The 22,041-nt window shown below is 35.6% G+C and overlaps 1 protein-coding gene and 1 long non-coding RNA gene across 6 annotated transcripts in view; both read left to right on the top strand.

Annotated features, from left to right (window-relative positions):
• Positions 1–22,041, top strand: part of LOC106870703 (colorectal mutant cancer protein) — a 542,202-nt gene that overhangs the window by 133,846 nt on the left and 386,315 nt on the right. The window contains exon 1 of one of the 5 annotated variants that reach the window (XM_089343928.1): positions 8,849–9,456. The exons of 3 other annotated variants lie outside the window; for them this stretch is intronic. In XM_089343928.1, coding sequence (XP_089200054.1) covers positions 9,406–9,456 — 51 coding nt within the window. In that variant the 5' untranslated portion in view covers positions 8,849–9,405. Of the gene's footprint in view, positions 1–8,848; positions 9,457–22,041 lie in introns of those variants that run through there. One more of the 5 variants, XM_089343926.1, reaches the window with a different exon arrangement.
• On the top strand, positions 3,419–7,987 carry LOC149130506 (uncharacterized). The gene is made up of 2 exons (XR_016238745.1): positions 3,419–3,646; positions 5,792–7,987. It is a non-coding gene; the product is annotated as an uncharacterized LOC149130506 (long non-coding RNA).

Below are 22,041 nucleotides of genomic sequence, written 5' to 3'. Positions count from 1 at the left end.
CAATCCACTGCACACTTTTGTTCAGCATCCAGTTCAGTCCAAAGCAAGGGTTTCTATATCCTCTGGATCCATTCCTAGTGACTTCATAGTAGTCCTTACACCGTCCTTAAACCTTTTTTTAGGTTTACGCCAATAGCGTTTCCCTTCTGCAAGTTCACCATAAAACTGTTGTTCGGGCATGTATTCATCTGCCATTCAAACCATATGGCCACACCATCTCATTTGGTTTCTCAAAATCATTGCTTTCATTGAGCTGATGCAAGGACATCTGTGTTTGGAGTAAAAGAACTCCATTTAATGTTTAAAATGCGATGAAGGCATTTTTGGTGGAATTGTTCTAATAATTTAAAACACCTTTCGCAACAAGTCCATGTTTCACAAGAATACAACAGGGATGGTAAGACAAACAATTTGTAAAGAGTTAGCTTTGTATTGTTATTTATATGTCACTGGCACCAAATGCATGACTCCAAGCCACCAAATGCTTTTGCTGCCCTTTGAATTCGCAGATGTATTTCTGTATCAAGATTTCCATCATTTTAAACAGAGCTTCCAAGGTAGATGAACAAATCGACAACCTTAGTAAATTACCCTTAACAAAAATTTTAGTGGGGTTGCAAACAACATCACATGCAGGTTGATGCATTACAACTGTTTTTCTCAAGTTGATGGTCAAGCCAAAATCATCACAAGCTGAGTCAAATGCAGATATAAGAGATTGCAGACCTGTTGCAGTATGACTGACAAGATTGCAATCGTCAGCGTATAAAAGTTCCCTAATGAGCGAAGTAAAAACCTTCATTTTGAATTTCAGTCTAGTCAGATTAAACAAAAGATTGTATTGCATGTGAGCTTAAGAAATATTCTCTTGATATAGTTGTGCACTCTGAAACTCATCTCTCTGGTGAGAGTCGAGTAAATAAACCTACTTATGGATATACTATCTTTTGGAGAGGACTACCTAAGGGTCAGTGTAGAGAATCTGGTGTTGGGTTTGCTCTCAAGAATTCATTAGTATCCTCCATTGCAGAGCTTCCAAGTGGTATATCTGAACGAACCATATCATGCCATATTAAACTGACAAAAGGTAGGTTTCTTACCATTGTCAGTATTTATGCACCAACAATGTCCCATTGTGATGAAACTGTAGGACAGTTTTATGATGATCTAGTACAATTATTGAGGAAAGTACCAATTTCTGACAAGCTGGTCATATTGGGAGATTACAACACAAGAGCTGGAAATGGCTACGTTTCATGGCCTGTTTTATGTCGACATGAGATTAGAAAATGTAATAAAAATGGAGTAGCTCTTTTGACATTTTGTACTGAGAATAATCTGGTTGTCATCAACACTCTGCTTAAGCAGAAAAATAAATATAAAACCACCTGAATGCACCCAAGACCTAAGCACTGGCATCTCATAGATTATATTCTGATCAGGAAACGTGATATGAAAGACGTTTCTAGCGTTAGGGTCATGAGAGGGGCAGAGAGCTGGACTGACCATCATCTAGTGTGTGGAAAAATAGATTTTTCGATAATGCCTAAAAATCGACAGTCTGGTCCTAAGGTACCCAAAAAGTTAAATGTTGCAAACTTTAAATTATCAAGCAACTTGCAAAGATTTCACAATGCTATAGAAAGTATCAATCTTGACCCAAACAATCTATGGGAAGATTTCAAAACAAAAGTATTTCAGGCTGCAAGTTTGTCAGTAGGATTTAAATCTCATAAATCTAGTGACTGCTTCTCAGATAGATCAGCAGAAATTCATGATCTACTTTTAGAAAAACAAGACTTAGGCAATACACTTCTTTCTCAGTCCTTGAACCTCAACTAAAATGAAGCTTACAGAAATCTGAAAGGGAAAGTGCAGACTGCTCTAAGGAAAATTAAACAGGAATGGTGGAATGATAGAACAAGTTTTTGTATGTGGCAGATGCTCAGGAGCAATATATCGTTACAAGCGTCGCCTTCCAGCACTTGTGCTGGTGGCACATTAGAAAAATCATTCGAGCAAGGTCATTGTCAGTGCCGCTGGACTGGCTCCCGTGCAGGCGGCACGTAAAAGAACACCTTTTGGGCGAGACTGTTGCCAGTGCCGTGTGACTGGCCCTTGTGCCGGTAGCACGTAAAAGCACCAACTACACTCTCGGAGTGGTTGGTGTTAGGAAGGGCACCCAGCTGTAGAAACTCTGCCAGATCAGATTAGAGCCTGGTGCAGCCTTCTGGCTTGCCAGTCAAATCGTCCAACCCATGTTAGCATGGAAAGCGGAGGTTATGATGATATATATAGGTGCAGGTATGGCTGTGTGGTAAACTTGCTTCCCGACTACATGGCTTCAAGTTCAGTTTCAATGCGTGATACCTTAGGCAAGTGTCTTCTGCCATAGCCTTGAGTTGAAAAAAACCTTGTGAATGGATTTGGGAGACAGAAAGTGAAAGAAGCATGTCATGTATATAGATGTGTGTGTGTGTGTGTGTGTGTGCTTATCTCCCACTATTGCTTGACAACCAGTGCTGTTGTGTTTATATGCCTGTAACTTGGCAGTTCTGCAAAAGAGACCGATGGAACAAGTACCAGACTTTGAAAAGTAAGTACTGAGATCAATTCATTCAACTAAAAATTCTTTAAGATGGTGCTCCAGCATAGCCAGAGTAAAAGATAAAACACACACATATATAATCCAGCATTTAATTCCAGGAGACATTTAACTCCTACAAAAAGTACAGATCTCACTAAGTCCGTCACCTGAGCTAAGACTAATAGGCTCATAGACAACCAAATTACCAAACCCAGATTTTCCAGCCGACGACTGCTGCTCCTGAAAGAAAATATATTCCTAGTCATTAACTTAACAGCTGCTTCATCCCAGGTTATATTTGTATTTCTGGGAAAATTACAAATGTAACAAAGGATGAGGTAAATGTTATACAAGGAATATGTTCTCTTTCAGTGGTACTGTTGGGGTAGAAATTCTAGGGTTGATAACTTCAGTATAACCCTGGGCCTATCAGATTTGGCTCAGGTAATAGATTTACGTTTTTTCATTAACTATATATACATAGGCATACATCTCTCCCCAACCTCTCTCTCACTATGTGTGTGTGTATGTATGTATATATATATATATATATACACACACACACACATATGCACATACACTTATATATATATATCTATCTATCTATATATATATATATATATATACACACTGTTGTAGAGAGAGAGAGAATATATATTCATACATTCCGATAAAGCCTGCCTGCCTCCAGTTAAATATGAATGAATTTCATAATAGAAGAAAAAAAGCGACAAATGTTCACACACAACCTTATCGCAAAACTAGTAGCTTTGTGCGTGTATGACGATGTTCAGAGATTGTTAAAATTCGTCTTCTGTCTTTCAAACTTTCCTTTTGTGCCTTGCTTCTTCTTCTCTCAGTCTTCTCTCTGCTACTTTTTCGTCTACGACTGTTGCCGCTGCTACTGCTGGAATTACTTTACACTCATCCCTCTCCTTCATCTTTCTTCCCCCGCCCCATCGCTTCGAAGGAATCCCAGAATCAAGATAACAGACACGTCGTCGTTCCTACCCAGACATGGACCAACTCGTTCCGGAACTCGAAAACTAGGCGCTACAGGTTCTGTTCGCTTTTTGATTTTGTGTTTTAGTTTTCATTCTTTCTTCTAGAATTTGTTATTCCTCTATCTTTTTCCCCCAACTCTTCTTAGATATTCTTCTTCAACAACCTTTCAGGTATTGTTTGATTTCGTCTTTTAAATTCGTCCATCTTCGTTTATTTTGGCCATCTTTTCATACACCCCTTAATAACGTCTTCATCTCTAATTCTTTTATTTCTTTTATCTTCGTAATGTGTACTCTTTCTAAATCTTGTATTTTCTTCGACTTCTTAGTGTTTTCTTCATAATCTCTACTCGGTTTAGGTAAAGAATACGCACACCACCCGTTTTCGGCGTAACCCTAACTCTAACCACCGAAAACGTGTGGTGTACGTATTTTTTACCTTCGCCCTCTATTTATCTATATTTTTCACTCTTTATTCTCTTTTTTAATTCTACCTTGTTTCTGTTACATATTTTTTTCTTTCGCCGTCCTCTTCTTTCTATCCCTTTGCATCTTCTTCTATTGTCTTATTCATTTTCCCGTGTCTTCTTCATCATCCTTTCTTGTCTGTCTCTTTTTCTTTTTCTCTTCAATGTCTCTCTTTAACCAAAACGTCTTCTAACAGTCTCCACTTCTATTTTTCTCTAACATACTTTCTCCCTTTCTTGCAATCTGTTCTCTCTCTCTCTCTCTCTCTCTCTCCAAGAATAGTTCAGTTGAGTTGGTTTCTGTAATCACTTTCTTTCCACCAACCGTTCGACTCGACTTAGCTCGTCCCGGTCCAATTCTTGTTTATATATTTTCTACCTTTCTGTTCGTCTGTCTTCCGTCAATTATCATCTGCCTTTCTTTCATCCTTCTCCCTCTTCCCCATCTATACTGCCTTCCTTTTGATTTCTGACTTTTACTGCCACATTCGCTCAATCTATTTACTTACCTACATATATATATATATATATATATATACATATACACATACACATATACATACATACATGCATGCATACATGTCGGTAAGCCTCTATCTGTCTATTTATCTATCAGTCTGTCTGTCTATCTATTTAGCTATTTATTGATAGATCGATCTACCTCTCTCTTTCTGTATCTATCTATCTCTCCATCTTTCTATATATCGATCTATCTGTGTCTGTCTGTCCAACTGTCTATATATCGATCTGTGTCTGTCTATCCTTTTGTCTATCTATTCATTTATGTCTGTCTGTCTATCTGCTCATTTGTCTGCTCTATCTATCTATCTATCTATCTATCTCTTATTTACCAATTTGTCTCTATAAGCAATCACTTCCACTCACTTATTCTATCACTGCTTACCAATTCTCTCTTGTATCTTTCTCTTCATGTCTGCTCCTCTCTCTCTCCCCCCTCTCTCTCTCTCCCATTTTACTAAGTTATTCTTTACTATTTCTTTTTCCATGTACCCCACCTCCACCCTTGTGTATCTGTGTGTGTGTACACACACACACACACACAAACACATATATATGTCTACCCATGAAATCTTTACCTTAAGCTCTTCTCTACCTCTATCTTCGTCTTTTACTCTCTTTAAAACTTTTTTTAACTCTCTTGCATCTTCATACTTCAACATTTCCTCTCTCTCTCTCTTTCAATGTCTTTCATTGTCTTTCACTTTCTCTCATATTCTTTCATTGCCATGCTCACAAACTTTTTTCGCTCAAATTCTTTCTTCAAAAGTTTTTCTTTCTTTCTCTCTCCAATTTTTTGTTTCCATTTGTCTTTCTCTCTCCCAAGATATTTTTTCTTTCATTCGTTAAAAAAATTCATTCATTCTTCTTTTCTCTCTCTCTTTCTCTACTTCTTTTTCAACTTTGCTCCTCTCCCCTCTTTTTCTTCCTGCAAGTCATTCTTTCCCTTGTTATTCTCTCTCCCTCATCTACACACACACACACACACATACAAATACAATTTTTTTTTTTACCTTTTTCTTTTAATAGTCATTCTATAAAATTTTCATTTTATTTATTTTTCATTTCCTTTTCCCTTCTCCCCTTTTCCTACCTCTCATTCTTGTGAACGACTGCCTCTCTTTCCCTGCCTCCCTCTCTCTCTCTCCCTTCCTCCAATTGTCTTATTTTTCTTTTTCTTCATCTTTACTCTCTTTTCTTTCCCCACGCTTCAGTTGTTAGTTGCTATTTGCCTGGGGAAAAAAAAAGAAGAAAGCCTTTGAAGTGATTGAAATACAAGGCAACAACAACAACAACAGTATTACCAATAGCAACGGCAGCAGAAGCAACAGCAACATCAACAAAGATAGCAGCAGCAATTGCAGAAAGTCTTACCACCACCACCACAGCAGTTGTTTGGGTTTTTTAATATTATAGTGCAACAAGGAGAAAATATTATTATTATTATTATAATCACTTAGCTGGTTATGACTTCAACAGCAAGAATATAATTATTGCTTAGATGGATTTGAAATATCAACAACAAAGACAACAGCAACAATGATAAGTGGAATATTATTACCATTATTATTGCTTAGCTGGGTATGATACACTTGAAATAACAACAACAACAACAGTAGCAGCAGCAGAGATGTTTTATTAACTTGTCTGGCTTTTTTAGTGAACTGGTTTCAGGAACAAACAACAACAGCAGCAGCACCAGCAGCAAGCATAAACATGCATAAGATAACAGCAACAGCAGCAGTAAATGACAAGTGTCATTACAATATTAGCAGTTTGCCATTCCAAGGGTGATCCAGTTGTAATACCATCACAGTGCATGCAAACAAACAACCAACAACAACAGTGATAGTAACATTGTCACTTCCCCAGTGTGAAATACATATACTCACATAAATATATAATGAGTATTAAGTATCAAATGATTGTCAACAACCAATTGTAAACATGAGCACAAACGTGACAACATTAACAGTATAAATAAGCGCTGATTTTTTTCCCCTTGAATCAATGGGGGAGCCTCTACATGGTTACACAAACTGCTGGAAATAGTAGCTGAATATTTCCATTGAATCATCACAGTATACTGTGCTAATTGAGGTAATGACATATTAGATAATGTAGGACTACAAAAAGATGAGTTGGTCATGATGGGAACATCTCTGATCACAGGTCTGCTCAGTCAAGCTTGATCTTGGGATAAAAGCAAAACAACTACAATAACAACCTGCTAGAAACAGCCTAGAAAGAGTAGCCATATCTTCCTGATATCACACACATTCTTTTGAAAAGGGAAGGCTATAATAGATAACATAATCTTAGATACATCATCCCTGAAAAATAAAAATTAGATGTTGATAGTCATGGCTGGAATGTCTTTCATCATATGTCCACTCAATCAAAGTTGACTTGGGACTAAAAAAATCAATAATTACCACCACCATCATCATCTTTAACAACAACAGCAGCAGTGAACATCAAATGTCTATGAACATCAAACATTGGTTATCATCAACTTGCAGTAGGCATCAAATATTGGTCAAATGGCCTCAGAATAACATCCTCCCTTTTTCCAGTCAACTTCAAAGACCCTGAAAATTTGAAATAAGGTTTCATGGGTGTTACTCTTTTCTCCCTAAGAAAAAAAGTTGAGCAGTATGTGATAGTGGACATTGAACAGCAGTGAACATAAAATATCAATGAACATTAAATGCTGGTCAGCGTCAGTGAGTATCTGTATCAAATGTAAACCAATATTGAATGGAACATCCAGCATTGGTAAACATAAGTAAACATTATCAGACATCAGTGAACATTAAATGCTGGTTAGCATCAGAGAATATCAATATCAATGAAAGCTGATATTGGTGAACAACACCCAACATCAGTGAACATCAAATGTCAGTGAACACCAAATGCCAGCCAGCAGTAGTAAATGTCAGATATGTATATGAATATGAAGTTGGATGGTCATGGCTGGAATGACTGGTGTGTTCAACAAGAGATGATCCTTGGAGTACTAAACAACAACAGCAGAAGTTTAGAAAGCACATCACCACTTTCATAATTAGCATAGCGACAATCCCTTTGTCACAACAACAATAATAATATCAACAACAATAATAATATCAACAACAATAAAGTGCCTCAGATTTAACAGATGGGTATAGTTGATTATATCAACTCTGGAAGAAGAAGGGAAGGTAACGTTGGCCTACATGAGATTTGCATTCAGGATGTAAAAAGCTGGAACAAATAAATAATAATAATAATGATTTCTTTTAATAATAATAATTTATTCTAATTGCCACCAAAGCTGTTTTATATTCATTCATACAATAATAACATTACATAAACTAGTTGCAGATATTGAGGAGATAGACAAAAGAAAGATATATAAAAAATGGGAAGAGCTAAACAAGTTATACATTTATGAGGACTTGTTAACAATTTAATTATAATTTATAAATTTAAAATTTATTTTTATAAGGATATGTTAAAAATTAAACTATTAATATACTTTTGATATTTATTTTTATAAGGAATAAATTAAATACAGATTAAACCTATTATTATTTATATATATAAATAAATACAATAGTTTTGTTAAAAAACATAATTTGAATATAAAATGATAACCATTTAGGGTAACCCACCCATATATGTTGGAGAACTCACCAGCTAGGTCAGGTCAGAGAACCCCAAGAACCAAATTACCTGCTAAATAATAATAATAATAATAATAATAATAATTATGGTTTCTGATTTAGGCATAAGGCCAGCAATTTTGAAGAGAGGGGATTAGGCAATATCATTGAATCCAGTACTTGACTGTTACTTTATTTTAATTAAGCTCCATTAAAAATGAAAGCTAGGTCATACTCAACAGGTTTTGCACTAACAATTCATACTCTAAAAGGGAGGTAGCTAAATAACTAAATTTTATCAACTACCATTTTGTTTGACTCTTGCCTCATGAGAAGTCCTGCTGCAGGAGAAGAACTGAGAGAAATAGTAGCTAAATCTCCTCCAAGTCGTAACTTACTGTCTAATGTATGTATTTCTATATATCGGGGTCAAAGAGGGAGATATTTATATGGTAGCAAGACATAATCAAATATAGCAACGAAAAGATCCTCTAATCACACCTTACTGACTTATATATCCAAATTGTAGCTATATCAAATAGAAATAGTTGCCAAGTCTCCTTCAAATCAAACTTAGGTACTTACGTACAAACTAATGAGACAGGCCTCTAATATAAATGGCATCCAAATCTTCCTCATATCACATTTTACTGTCTTAAAAAAAGGAGATTGGAAGACTAGGTTAGTTAATGTAAGGTCCTATATATATATATATTCCACATAAAAGTTTGGAGCTGGTCATACCTGTATCATCTTTCATCCCACATCTATTAGATTGGAGGATGATATGGTATTGAAGAATAGTAACAACATGACAACAGGAATTTAGCTCTTAACAGCATTAAAAACAACAGCAGATCAACAATAGCAACAAGAATAAAGCAACATGATAACAACAACTAACTAATAAAGGAGCCTGTAAAAGGTCACTTGTCTTGTTAACGCCCTCAAGTTAAACCCTACCATCTTAAAAAAAGAAAAGAAGCCATATGACATAGTCCTATATATTCTGATAAATTAAAACTTGAAAGATAGGATGATCACATCTGGAAGTCCTTTGATCATGGATCTGCTAGATGAAGGTTCACCTGCTGTTAAACTTACAATAAAACAATAACAATGTTTCTGAGAACAATCAGAGTATTGAAGACTATGGTTTGGAAGTAAAGAATTATGCAGGGATGGATAATATCAACACATTACATAGCTGGCAAGGGGAGCCACAATATCAGGTAAATGAGACCTCTCTCTTTCTTTGTCTCTCTCTCTCTCTCTCTCTCTACACACACACACACATGTATATATATATATTACAAAACAGGAAAATGGAAATATTTTGGTATTATTTATTCACGATTACACATGTTTCATTGTTGCTTGTTTCTTTTCGAGCCATGCCTGGCTCATCAGGGCCAGTTTCCTGGTTTCATTGGCGTATAGATTCCCCACCTGGATGGGACACAGGTCCGTCGCAGGTGAGCTGCTAGATGCAGGAAGAAAGAGTGAGAAAGAGTGTGGTAAAAGAGTCAGCAGAAGTTCGCCATTACCTTTTGCTGCAACCGTGTGCAGCTTAGGCGTTTTGCTCATAAACACACACATTGCCCAGTCTGAGATTCAAACCCACGATCCCTCAATTGCAAGTCCACTGTTCTAATCACTAGGCCATGTGCCTCCACATGTTTCCTTAGCCACTAGCAATTACAAAGGTTTACCTGTTAGATAGACATGGAAGGAATTTCCTATTGAAAATTTTTCATTCAGAGGAAAATTTTATATAAAAATTTTCTGTCTGACAACTTTCTAATAGGAAATTCCTTACATGTCTATCTAACATGCAAATCATTATAAATCCTATCAGCAAATGAAACCCGTATAATTGAGAATAAATAATACCAAAAAATTTCCATTTTCCTCTTTTGTTATTTAACAACTCTGCAAATAATGTCTCTGTAATTCTCGACGTGTGTTTTGATTTACATACAACACTAACATATTGATTGTGATAATGGAATAAGCAGATGTGCTTCAAGAAGAAACAGATAGGATTTACCCTATATGTACATACACATACAACACACACAAGTTGTTTAATAATGATCGGATACAATGCAAGTAACTAGCACTAGAACAAACGCAACTATTAACTCTATCTTGTAAATTACAAATAAAATGTGTGTGTTCCGATGAAGCTATGTGTTACTCCGGCACTCAACTGAGTTCACTGCATCTTATAGCAGAAAGCTAATGAAATTTATATGATAATTGTTATTTCTTTGTCATCTCATTTTCTTATATATATAGAAAGATAGAGAGATACATACATACATACATACATACATACATACACATACATGTGCCAGGTGATTCAGGACTCTCTTTAGCAAAGGGGTCCTCAACCATTTTTTATCTATCAACCCCTTTGATCACTATTTTATTCTGGTGGATTCCCCCCCCCCCCATAACAATTCAATGTTTAAAAACTAGTTTTATAGAAACTTCTCTCAAAATTCCTATTTTGTTTTTCACACATTAACTTGTGTAGGTTGAACTATGTAAAATGTCAGGGAAAGAAACCTAGCTGTTTCTTGCAATACATACATCTAAAGCAAAATTTTTTCAGGGGCCTTTAAAATGGATCCTCAATTTACTATTTTGTTGTGTAGACCTTCAAAAATCTTAAATGGACCCTGGCTGAGAACCACTGCTTTAGCATATAAATAATATATAAAATATTCTATTTTATGTTTTATTGCAATTTTGTTTTTATGAACAATATCTTTTGATATACATATATGCATGGGTTAGATGAAATTTGTGAGGCAGATTTTCTACAGCAAGAAACCCTTCCTGTTGCTAACTTTTGTTTCCCAACAAGGTCATATTTCCCTTCAGCCAGACATATTTTCATAGATGATAGGAAATGAATGACACAACATGCATGTAGATGATGCTCACTTACAACTATCACACAATATCATGACTAGGAAACAGAAACACACACACACACACATGTACACACAGATACATACATACACAGATAGGCGTGGTTGTGTGGCAAAAGTGTACTTCCCAGCCACATGGTCTGGATTCAGTCCATTGCATAGCACCTTGGCGATTGTCCTCTACTCTTGTTTCAGGCTGACCAAAGCCTTGTGGGTGGATTTAGTAGACAAACTGAAAGTAATCTGATGTGTATAATATATATGTGTGTGTGTGTGTATAACTGTGTATTGTCCTCCACCACCACTTGACAACTGGTGTTGGTGTGTTTATGCCCCCATAACTTAGTAGTTTGGCAAAAGAGACTGATAGAATAAGTACCAGGCTTGAAAATAAAAAAGGAAATACCAGGGTTGATCCATTTGACTGAAATTTTTTGAATGCAACAAAAGATAAAAGATGCACAGACACATGATGGGCTTTCAGTATGTCTGTCACATCCTCTCACAAGACATGGTGCAGTGACTTGCCCAAGGTGCCACTTAGTGAATCTGAACCTGAAACCACATGATTGAGACGGAAGATTCTTAACCACATGCTCATGACTGCACCTTATTTATGAAATAAGAAAAATGTTCTTATCAAAAGATGGGCGAACTATTCAATATCCTAAAAATTCCACAACATAACAGTAATCCTGCCCAAGCATACTTAATTCAACTGCCCGTGTTTCTCAGGGCATTTGGCAGTATGAGTTGTAGGGTAGTGTACTTGCTATTCTATGTGTGTGTGTGTGTGTGTGTGTGTCTCCTTGTCTTAACGTCGTATGATAGTTGTAAATAAATATTGCTATCATACAAGCTGTCATTCATTTCCAATCTTTTGTGATAACAGGTGAGGCCATGGAGAAATATTTACCTCACTTGGAAACAGAAGAGGGTTGGCAATAGGAAGGGCTTTTGGCTTTAGAAAATCTGCCTATATAAACCCTGTCTTTCCCATGCAAGCTTCAAAAAGTGAACATTAAAATTAGGATGATTATGTTGATGATATACTCCATATATATGCAGTTTTGTTTTTATGTACCTTACTGTGTTGTGTTATATATGCATCTATATTTTTATCTATATTTGTCTCCCTCCCTTTGTGTGTGTGTGTATAGTGCCATCACACAAAACACTCAACCCTTGAATCGCTCGGTTACTTATGCTAAATATTAATATATATATACATTTACTCATATTATGGGTTCTATTTTTCTTGTTTGTATCACCATATGTATATATCTATATATATTTAATGTTGACATCATTAAAATTCATGAACTTTTTCATGAGATTGTAAAATAATTGTTTTATTTTTGGAACATTGGATCAAAGCATACATAAAGCTATACATAATACTATGTAAATATTCTGAATATGCAAAAGGGTTTATCAACCCTGCTATCCCCCAAAAATACATAAATGTGTGTGCGTGCATGCGTGTGTGTGTGTGCGTGCGTGCGTGCATGCATGCACACATAGGTAGTTAATGAGCCAGAATAAAATAGTAACAAAGACTTATGTCTAATTAATCAAATGTCTGCAATGAGTTGGATAGATTAGACTTTTGCTTATGAAAGTCCAACTTAGGCTCCTAGGAATCATTAATTGTCTGCCTATAAATCTGAACTCTATACGTGGCTGCTGTAGACACAGACATAGTTGTATGGGTAAGAAGTTTGTTTCCACACTATAGGGTATTGGATTCAGTCCTACTGTGCAGCACCTTGAGTAAATGTCTTCCATTGTAGTCCAGGCTAACCAAACCCTTTTGTGTGGATTTGGTAGACAGGAGTTGAAAGGAGTTCGTTTGTGTGTGTGTACATATATATATGGCACATAAAAGCAGCACCATCCAAATGTGGCCAATGCAAGTGCCCCCTGACTGACTCCCATGCCGGTGGCACATAAAAAGCACCCACTACACTCTCAGAGTGCTTGACATAAGAAAGGGCATACGGCTGTAGAAACCTTGCCAGATCAGATTGGGGCCTGGTGCAGCCACTGGCTCTCTAGACCATCCAACCCATACCAGCATGGAAAACGGACGTTAAACGATGATGATGATGATAATATATATATATATATATATATATATATATATATATATATATATATATCAAAATAGATTGGAAAAAGTTTTGGTATTATTTATTCACCATTACAGCTTATAACCCTATCTATATACTACATGTGTGTTTGTCCACCAACACCTTTTGACTATCAGTGCTGGTTTGTTTATATCCCAGTAACTTAGTGGTTTGGCGAAAGAAATTAACAGAATAAGTACCAGGTTTAAAAATAAATACTGGGTCGATTTGTTTGACTAAACACTTCTTGAAGGCAGTGCCCCAGCATGGCCACAGTCCAACAACTGAAACAAGTAAAAGATACATTTACATATGTGTGTTGGTTGAGGACAATGCAGTCCTTAGTCCTTTCTCCTCTCATTGTTCCTCCATGTGTATGTGTGTCTAGTATCAAGTATGTTGTTTTCATTTACCTTTCAGTTCCGATTGTTCTAGAGCTCTGCACTCTGGGTTCAAATCCCATCCTAGTTAGCTTCGTCTTTTATCCTTTGGAGTGGGTAGGAATTGATACATGGAGTACCAATCAAGTAATGGCAACCGATCCTTCTTTATTCTCTGCTTGTTTATTCTCTTCCTCCTCCTTTTTTTCCTCTCAGGATTGGCAAAGCTGCTCTGAGAGAGGTTTGTGAGAGACTATTGAATAGTGCTTGTAATTCCAGAGAAAATAAGAGACCCAACTGATATGACTGAGCAAGTGCGATCAATAAAATAAGTACTAGGCTCAAAAAAAAATTCACTTGACCAAAAATTCTTGAAGGCAGTGCTCCAGCATGGTCACAGGCTGCATCATCCTTCTCTGCATTTTTCTTCTCATTTATTCTTATTTTCTCACTGTTCAGCATCTTTGCTTTTAAAATATTTATAACACATAAACAGAGCCTTAAAGTTTGCTTTAAGATACATGGAGTTTTTCATAAATATGTTTAAAGTATCATAAAAGCGTGAAACTATTAGTAGCTCTTTTGGTTGTGTATTAAATTGATATTTATCTCTCACTTGTTAGAGTACTTTTTTGTTGATTCTACCTATATTGGATCTATAAACTATGTGTGTGTGTGTACATAAGATATTTGAGGACATACCTTTTTGGGGTCATTGCTGCAATTTTGCTAACTCTGTATAATCTTTGTTTCAGAAAATAATAATGACAGACCCTCAGCTTACTCAAGAAATGAAGAGGCATGCTGTTATTGTGCTTATAAATGCTGAGCATAGCGATTTAGAAATATCTTAATATTTAAAAGTTGCCAGATCTTTCATCTACAAAGTTTGTAAGGAGTTAGAGACTGAAGATGGAAACGTATCACCAGTAGCAAAGTGTAAAAAGCATTCTAAACACTGAAATCATCAGCGCATCTGAATTTATCCAGCAGGTTCAACAGGCCATTGATTACAATCCCAGAAAGTCCATAAGGTCAATTGCAAAAGATCGCCATGTCAGAAGGAACAGTCAGAAATGTTGTCCACGAAGACATCAGATATAAGTCTTATATGATGAGGAAAGGTCTGTTTGTCAGAAAATGCAAAAGAAAATCACTACATCAGATCAAAAAGGCTCTTAAACAAACTGAAAAATCCAGCAGAAGATTTGATTTGATTTTTCTTGTTTGAGATCAAAAAGTTAACTGAAGAAATGACAGATGGTTATGTGCAGACGTTCCAAGTGAAGTTCCAAGTGTTATGCATACAAAATTTCTTGCAAATGTCACGGTTTTAGGGGTTGTCATCAATGACGGATCTGTGATGCCTCCTTACTTCTTTCCACAAGGCCTTAGAGTTAACTCTGCTGCCTACATTGAGGTCCTGGAAATAATTAAGCCCTGGATAGACAGTGTATGCAATGGAAGGCCATATGTGTTTCATTAAGACTCTGCACTGTCACACATGGCTCTAGTAACACAGGAATGGATGGTTGAACATTTTCATGATCACATAACCCTTAACATTTGGCCTCCTACTTCCCTAGATCTCAGTCCATTGGACTATTACATGTGGATCGTTGTTGAGAGAAGTCAATGAACACCCCCGTAACACCAAAGATTCTTTGAAAGCTACCATAGTCAGAGTAATGTCCAACATGAACCAGGACCACTTGATTCAAGCATGTAGATGATTTAGATCTCATATAGAAGCAGTTGTTGAAGCTGAAAGTGGCTTTATTGAATAACATTATAGAAAAGGTTTATTTTTATCCTCACAGCATTTTTTGATAAATAAAGTTATTATCTGTTATTACGTATCTTTTTTATAAACATAATTTGTCGTCAAATATCTTACGCACCCTATATATACATAAATATGCCTGTTCAAGTATCATAAAAGCATGAAACTATTAGTAGCTCTTTTGGTTGTGTACTAAATTGATTTTTATTTCTCATTGGTTGGAGTACTTTTTTAGTTGATTCTACCTATATTAGATCTATAAACTATGTGTGTGTGTGTGTGTGTGACTATTCCTGTTGAAGTATCATAAAAGCATGAAACTATTAGTAGCTCTTTTTGTTGTGTACTAAATTGATATTTATCTCTCTCACTGGTTGGAGACAAAATAATTAAGTAAATAGAATCTACAACTATTGAAATATATTTCATAGTTTATAACTTGTATTCTTATTACAACAATATTATTGTGATACTTCTGGAAGAATTAATAAAATTTGGATATATGCTATTTTAGTCCTTTATCAAAAAAAAATAATATTAATTAAATTTATCGAGGATCGGTACACAATCCTTGTTTATGTTTATCTTACTTTATTTTATTTACTGAGTTCTTCCTTCCATAATATACAAATATAAGGACATTTATTTGTTAGTTACTGTGAATAATCTTTATTTAAGTAATTTCAAATCTGGTTACTTCTGAAAAACTAGTAATATTTTAATAGCCATTATTATAGCCTAACTCTATATCTATAGGTTGTAGTTATTGTAGCTCTAAGTTTATCTTCATATTTATTACAGAATTCTCCCTCTGATAGAATAAATAAAGAACATTTTTTGTTAGCTACTTTAAACAACTTTTTTAATATCAATAACTTTAAATAAAAAAGAAGAGTTGTTATATATTACCAATATAATAGTATATTATCATTTATATTTACTTACACATTTTATTACGGTCTCTAGATACTTAATTTATATACCTATATACTTATATACTTAATTTATATACCTATATATTGTTGTCGTATGTTATTATAATAGCCAAAGATTGTCTTCAACCTAAACGAGTTTGGATTAATATTATTTGAGAGAGATAGAAATATTTTTGATAGTTTTAGATTCTATTTACTTAATTATTTTGTCCGTTATAATTTTGTTGTTTTTTTTTCATTGTAATTATGTAGTTGAAAAATTAATGCTCAGGCTCATAATACATAGGCATTTGAATTAATTTTTTTAATAATCCAGCCATTCTTTCACATGGAATTTCATCGGTCTTTAAAACAAAGCTCTGATGAGATTTATATAAGTCGATTGAATTGCTTATAAATCTAATAATGTATATAAGTCAAAATAAATTGTTGGCGCTTTTGGTTTTACAATGATTTTTTTTATGTTCTCTTATATTATATTATATTCATAGTAGATTATGTTATATTATAATATAAATGATTAGATTGTCAATTGACTCTCTCTATTTAATTTATTATATATATATATATATATCAGCCAAATCAACTCACAAGGCTTTGATAAACCTGGGGCTTTGATTGATGACACGTCCTCAAAGTGTCATGCTATGAGACTGAATGCAAGACCACCTTGCTAGGAAGTGAAATTCTTAAATACACACACCCATGCTTGCATTAGATGTTATATATGTATGTGTAATTATATATATATAGATATATATATATATATATATATACACACACACACACACACACACACACACACACACACACACACACAACTCTATGCAAAAAGTTCAAATGTGTCCTGTGCACACAAAAGGTACTTAATTATGTTGCTTATGTTTATTTCCATAACTTTGTTAACATGTGTATGTTGCTACAAGTCAATAAGTTTCCTTTTAATTTTGAAAAACTTTCATCATCATCATCATTGTCATCATCATTGTTTTACAAGTAGCATCCTTCATTTCCAGTCTTCAATGGAAATGTGCAACCATAGGGAAATATTGCTTTTAAGCTTTTTGCACAAGGCCAGCAATTTCAGTGAGAGTGTTAGGTCAACTAGATTGACCGCAGTGCTCAACTGGTACTTATGTTATCGACGCCAAAAGTATAGAAGGGAAAGTCAACAACAGTGCAATTGGAACATAAAATGTAGAGACAGAAGAAATGCTGTTAAGTGTTTTGTCTATCATACCAACAATTTTGCCAGCTTACCATCCTACTAATAGTATTTTCCACTATAGGCACAAGGCCTGAAATTTTGGAGAGGGATATAGTCGATTACATCGACCCCAGCATTTCACTGGTACTTAATTTAGTGACTCCAAAGAGATGAAAGGCAAATTTGACTTCAATGGAATTTGAACTCAGAACATAGCAATGAGTGAAATACCGCTAAGCATTTTGTCCAGTGTGCTAATGATTCTGCCAGGTTGGCACCTGAATAATAGTAGTAGTAATAACGATTTAGAATTGTGGCACAAGGCCAGCAGTTTAGGGGCAAGAGTTATGTCAATTAAATTGATCCCAACTGGTACCTATTTTATCAACCTCAAAAGGGTAAAAAGCAAAGTTGACCTCAATGGCATTTGAACTCAGAACATGAAGATGTACAGAATGCTGCTAAGCATTTTGCCTGGCTTGCTAATGATTCTGCCAGCTCGCCATCTTACCATGGGGAAATATCACCTTGCCTGGAAACGGGAGGGATGCTAACAAGAAGGGCATCCTGCCATAGAAAATCTTCCTCAATGAATTCCATCTCACCCAAGCAAGCATGGAAAAGTGGACTACTTTGGGTCTTCCTGCCATCTATCTCACCACCCTCCCACCACCACCACTACCACCACCACCATGCTTTCTCCTTATTCAACAACCTCTTGTAGTAGCATTTCGGTGCATTTTTTGTTTTGGTATTTGAGGACAAGTGTGGCAGCATCACTTGATATACATCTCTTAAAAAACAAACATCTTGATTCTCTCCTACTTTTGACAAGCTATTTCTCCTTTAAATGCTAAGGTCTTGAAGGCTTTTTTGCATGCAGGCAAGTATTTCTGTATGTGTTTGGGGATGGGGGGTATTTGTGTATGAGTATGTATAGGTATGTACATGTATATACTGGGTGAGCCAAAAATCATGTACCAAAACATTTGATATTTTACTTAAATTATGTTATTGCTGTTATCATTAAGGTGGCGAGCCAGCAGAATCACTAGCATGCTGGGCTATATCGCAGTATATTTTTTTATCTTTATGTTCTGAGTTCAAATTCTGCTGAGGTCAGCTTTGCCTTTCATCCTTTCAGGGTCAATAAAATAAGTACCAGTTGAGCACCTGGGGGTCAGTGTAATTAACTATCCCCCTCTCCTGAAATTGCTGGCCTTGTACCAAATTATTATCATTCATCTTGTTCGTGTACAAGTATGTCTGTATTCATCATTATTTTATGTATTTTATTCAATTTCTGAAAAACTGAAGCATATCTTTAACAACTATTGAATTAATTATGTATGTGACTTTTGGCACATCCCATATATTTGCTTATGTATGTTGTGTGTATTTAAATTTGTATGTAGTTATGTGTATATTGGTATGTTTGTATCTATGTGTGCAGCAGCAGCTGTGTGGTAAAAAAGCTTGCTTCCCAACCATATGGTTCTGGGTTCAGTCCCACTGCATGGCACCTAATGCAGGTGTCTTCTACTAAAGCTTCGGGTTAGCCAAAGCCTTGTGAGTGGATTTGACAGAGGGAAACTGAAAGGAACCCATCGTATATATATGTATGTATGTATGTGTGTGTGTCTCTGTTTGTCCCCCCACCATCGCTTTACAACCAATATTGGTGTGTTAGATCTTGCTGATTTGGCGAACACCATTTTTTATTTAGTTTTTATTTACCGAAACACTTTAAAACTTTGTATACTTGTATATTTTGTCTTATAGAACAAAGAAGAATTTTTATATTCAAAGTTATTTCATGTTAAAAATTGTCGTATTTTGGTAATTTCAACCAATCACTGACGTCTATTCAGCTGAATACAGTTACTGCTGTTCTTTGTCAACAATAATTTGTGGCGGTGTATATATCGTCAGTCCCTGGTAATCCTTTTGAATTAAGCAACAGTTATGCACTGGGAATAATATAATTGACTTACTCCTTTCCTCAAAAACCAGGCCTTGTGCCTAGAAAGGTTTATTAGCTACTGCCAATATGCTTGAATTACACTATTCTACTTGTTTCAGATGATTGGATAATAGCTAATAAGGGAATCAAGCCAACAAAATAGTTGAAAGAAAGGGCTTCCAAACAGTTGCTTCATTTCCTAGAAATAGCAGCCAAATCTTCCTCAAATCAAACTCTACCATCATTTAGAAAATGTGCTACTGAGTACACAGTACATAGAAAATTACCGAAAAATTGTTGAACACATTTTCACCAAATTTGGCAAAAATACTCATTGGGTGAGTGGTTTGAAACGAGATTATCTAAAACCCTAGCCCTAACTCTATCCCTAACCCTAAAACCCTAAAGCTAAAACCAGTACAAACGCACAAACGATGTCATAAATAACAGTACTGCTGATAGTTGTTGACAAACAACGGCAGTAATTTTATTCAAGGGAAAAGATCCCATTACACCACCAGAACGTGTTGTTGACAAACCACAGCAGTAATTGTTTTCACCTCAATAGACGTCAGTGATAAGTTGAAATTACCGAAATACGACAACCTTTAACATGAAATAACTTGGAATATAGAAAATTTTCTTAACAAGGCTAAGAGAAAAATATGTTTTATATGACACATTCTACCAGTCTCCCAAGTTTGAAAGTGTTTCGTTAGAAAACAAATAGTGTCTGCCAAATCAGAAAGATCCAGTGTGTTTATGTCCCCATAACTTAGCTGTTTGGCAAAAAAATTGATAGAATAAGTACTAGGCTTACAAAAAATAAGTCCAGGGGTCGATTAGTTCAACTAAAGGCAAGTGTTCTAGCATGGCCACAGTCAAATGACTGAAACAAGTGAAAGAGTATATATATATTTGCTTATGTTTGTATCTATGTGTATATGCACGTGTGTGCACATGTCAGCATATGTTTGCATGTACGTATAGATATGTATGTGTACACAGGTATGTTAATTCTAGGAATTGCTCAGAAAACTTACTAAATGTAGTAGATATTTTGTTTCCTAGGTAACTAATAACTAATGGAGGTGGGACACAAGGATAGTAAGATAACTTAGGTAAGAAAAGAATAGGTGGAGACAGTTTAGGGAGCTGCTACCCATTTTGTTAATGTTAAGGGAAAATTAAAGCTGTTAATTGATATTGTTGTTACTGGTGCTATTGTGGTGGCTGTTGCTGTTGCAATTTAGATCCAGCTCAGCCCTGATCATATAGTTCTACTCTTAAAGGCATTCCAGCTATGACCATCTTGACATTTTCCTGTGTGCAGACAATCCAGGAATGCGTGATCCAATATGTCCTTTTTGAAATAAAATGCTATTTGGGAGAGATTTGGTTGCTACTTCTAGCAAGTTTAGCTACCATATAGAGATCACCCTATTTGAGTCACACACACACATATATATATAAACACGTGTGATTTGAGGTTCAATCAGGTCCAGTTACCATGTAGAGATTTCTCACATTAGCTTATTCATTTATACATACAAATGATTGTAAGGGAGATTTTGCTGCAATTTCTACTAGTTCTAGTTATACCATGTTGAGAATCCCTCAGAAACTGTGGCAAGTATTCAAGTAGTTGTTACTTTGTCAAGCAAGAAAGTCATTTTTTATGGCTAAGATGGAATTTCTATGTGGTCACTTAGTTTGCTGAAAATAGTAGTAAAATCTATCACAAACAAAATGTATGTATGCTTCTATCGTTCTCTCTCTCTCTCTCTCTCTCACTCTCTGTATATAGATATGTATGTGTAATCAAGGCTGAGCTGGGTCTAAATAGCTGCAGCAATAAGAATAACAGCACCAGCTGCAGCAATAATATCAATTAACTGCTATAATTATCCCTTCAACACTAATGGCAGCATGATGAGTAACAGCTCCCTAAAAATCCATATTCCATGCTGGCGTGGGTTGGACATCGTCATCATCATTGTTTCAAATAAATACATAGTTAAACGTGTGTAAGTGTATGCCTTTTATCTTTCCCTTGTTTCAGTCATTAGACTGCGACCATGCTGGGGTACCACCTTAGGCCTGGTACCTATTCTATTGGTCTGTTTTGCTGAACTGCTAAGTTGCCGGAACATAAACTCACCAACACTTGTTGTCAAGCAGTGGTGAGGGACAAACGCACATACACACACACACATATATGATGGGCTTCTTTCAGTTTCTGAGGCTATAGCAAAAGACACGTGTCCAAAGTGACATGCAGTGGGACTGAACTCCAGGTTGATTTGTTCAACTAAACCCATCAAGGCAGTACTTCAGCATGGCTGCAGACCAATGCCTGAAACGAATACAATATATGGACTAAATAGAACTGGAAGAAACACATGGATGGAAGAGTTGCTGAAGAGGTCACAGATATGTGACAAAAGATTTCCAGACAATGGACATAAGATAAGG

The sequence above is a fragment of the Octopus bimaculoides genome, chromosome 28 (assembly GCF_046866305.1).
Source record: "Octopus bimaculoides isolate indiv1 chromosome 28, ASM4686630v1, whole genome shotgun sequence".
Lineage (NCBI taxonomy): Eukaryota > Metazoa > Mollusca > Cephalopoda > Octopoda > Octopodidae > Octopus > Octopus bimaculoides.
Note: the sequence above shows the minus strand (reverse complement) of the source record. Positions and strands in the feature narration are given on the sequence as shown.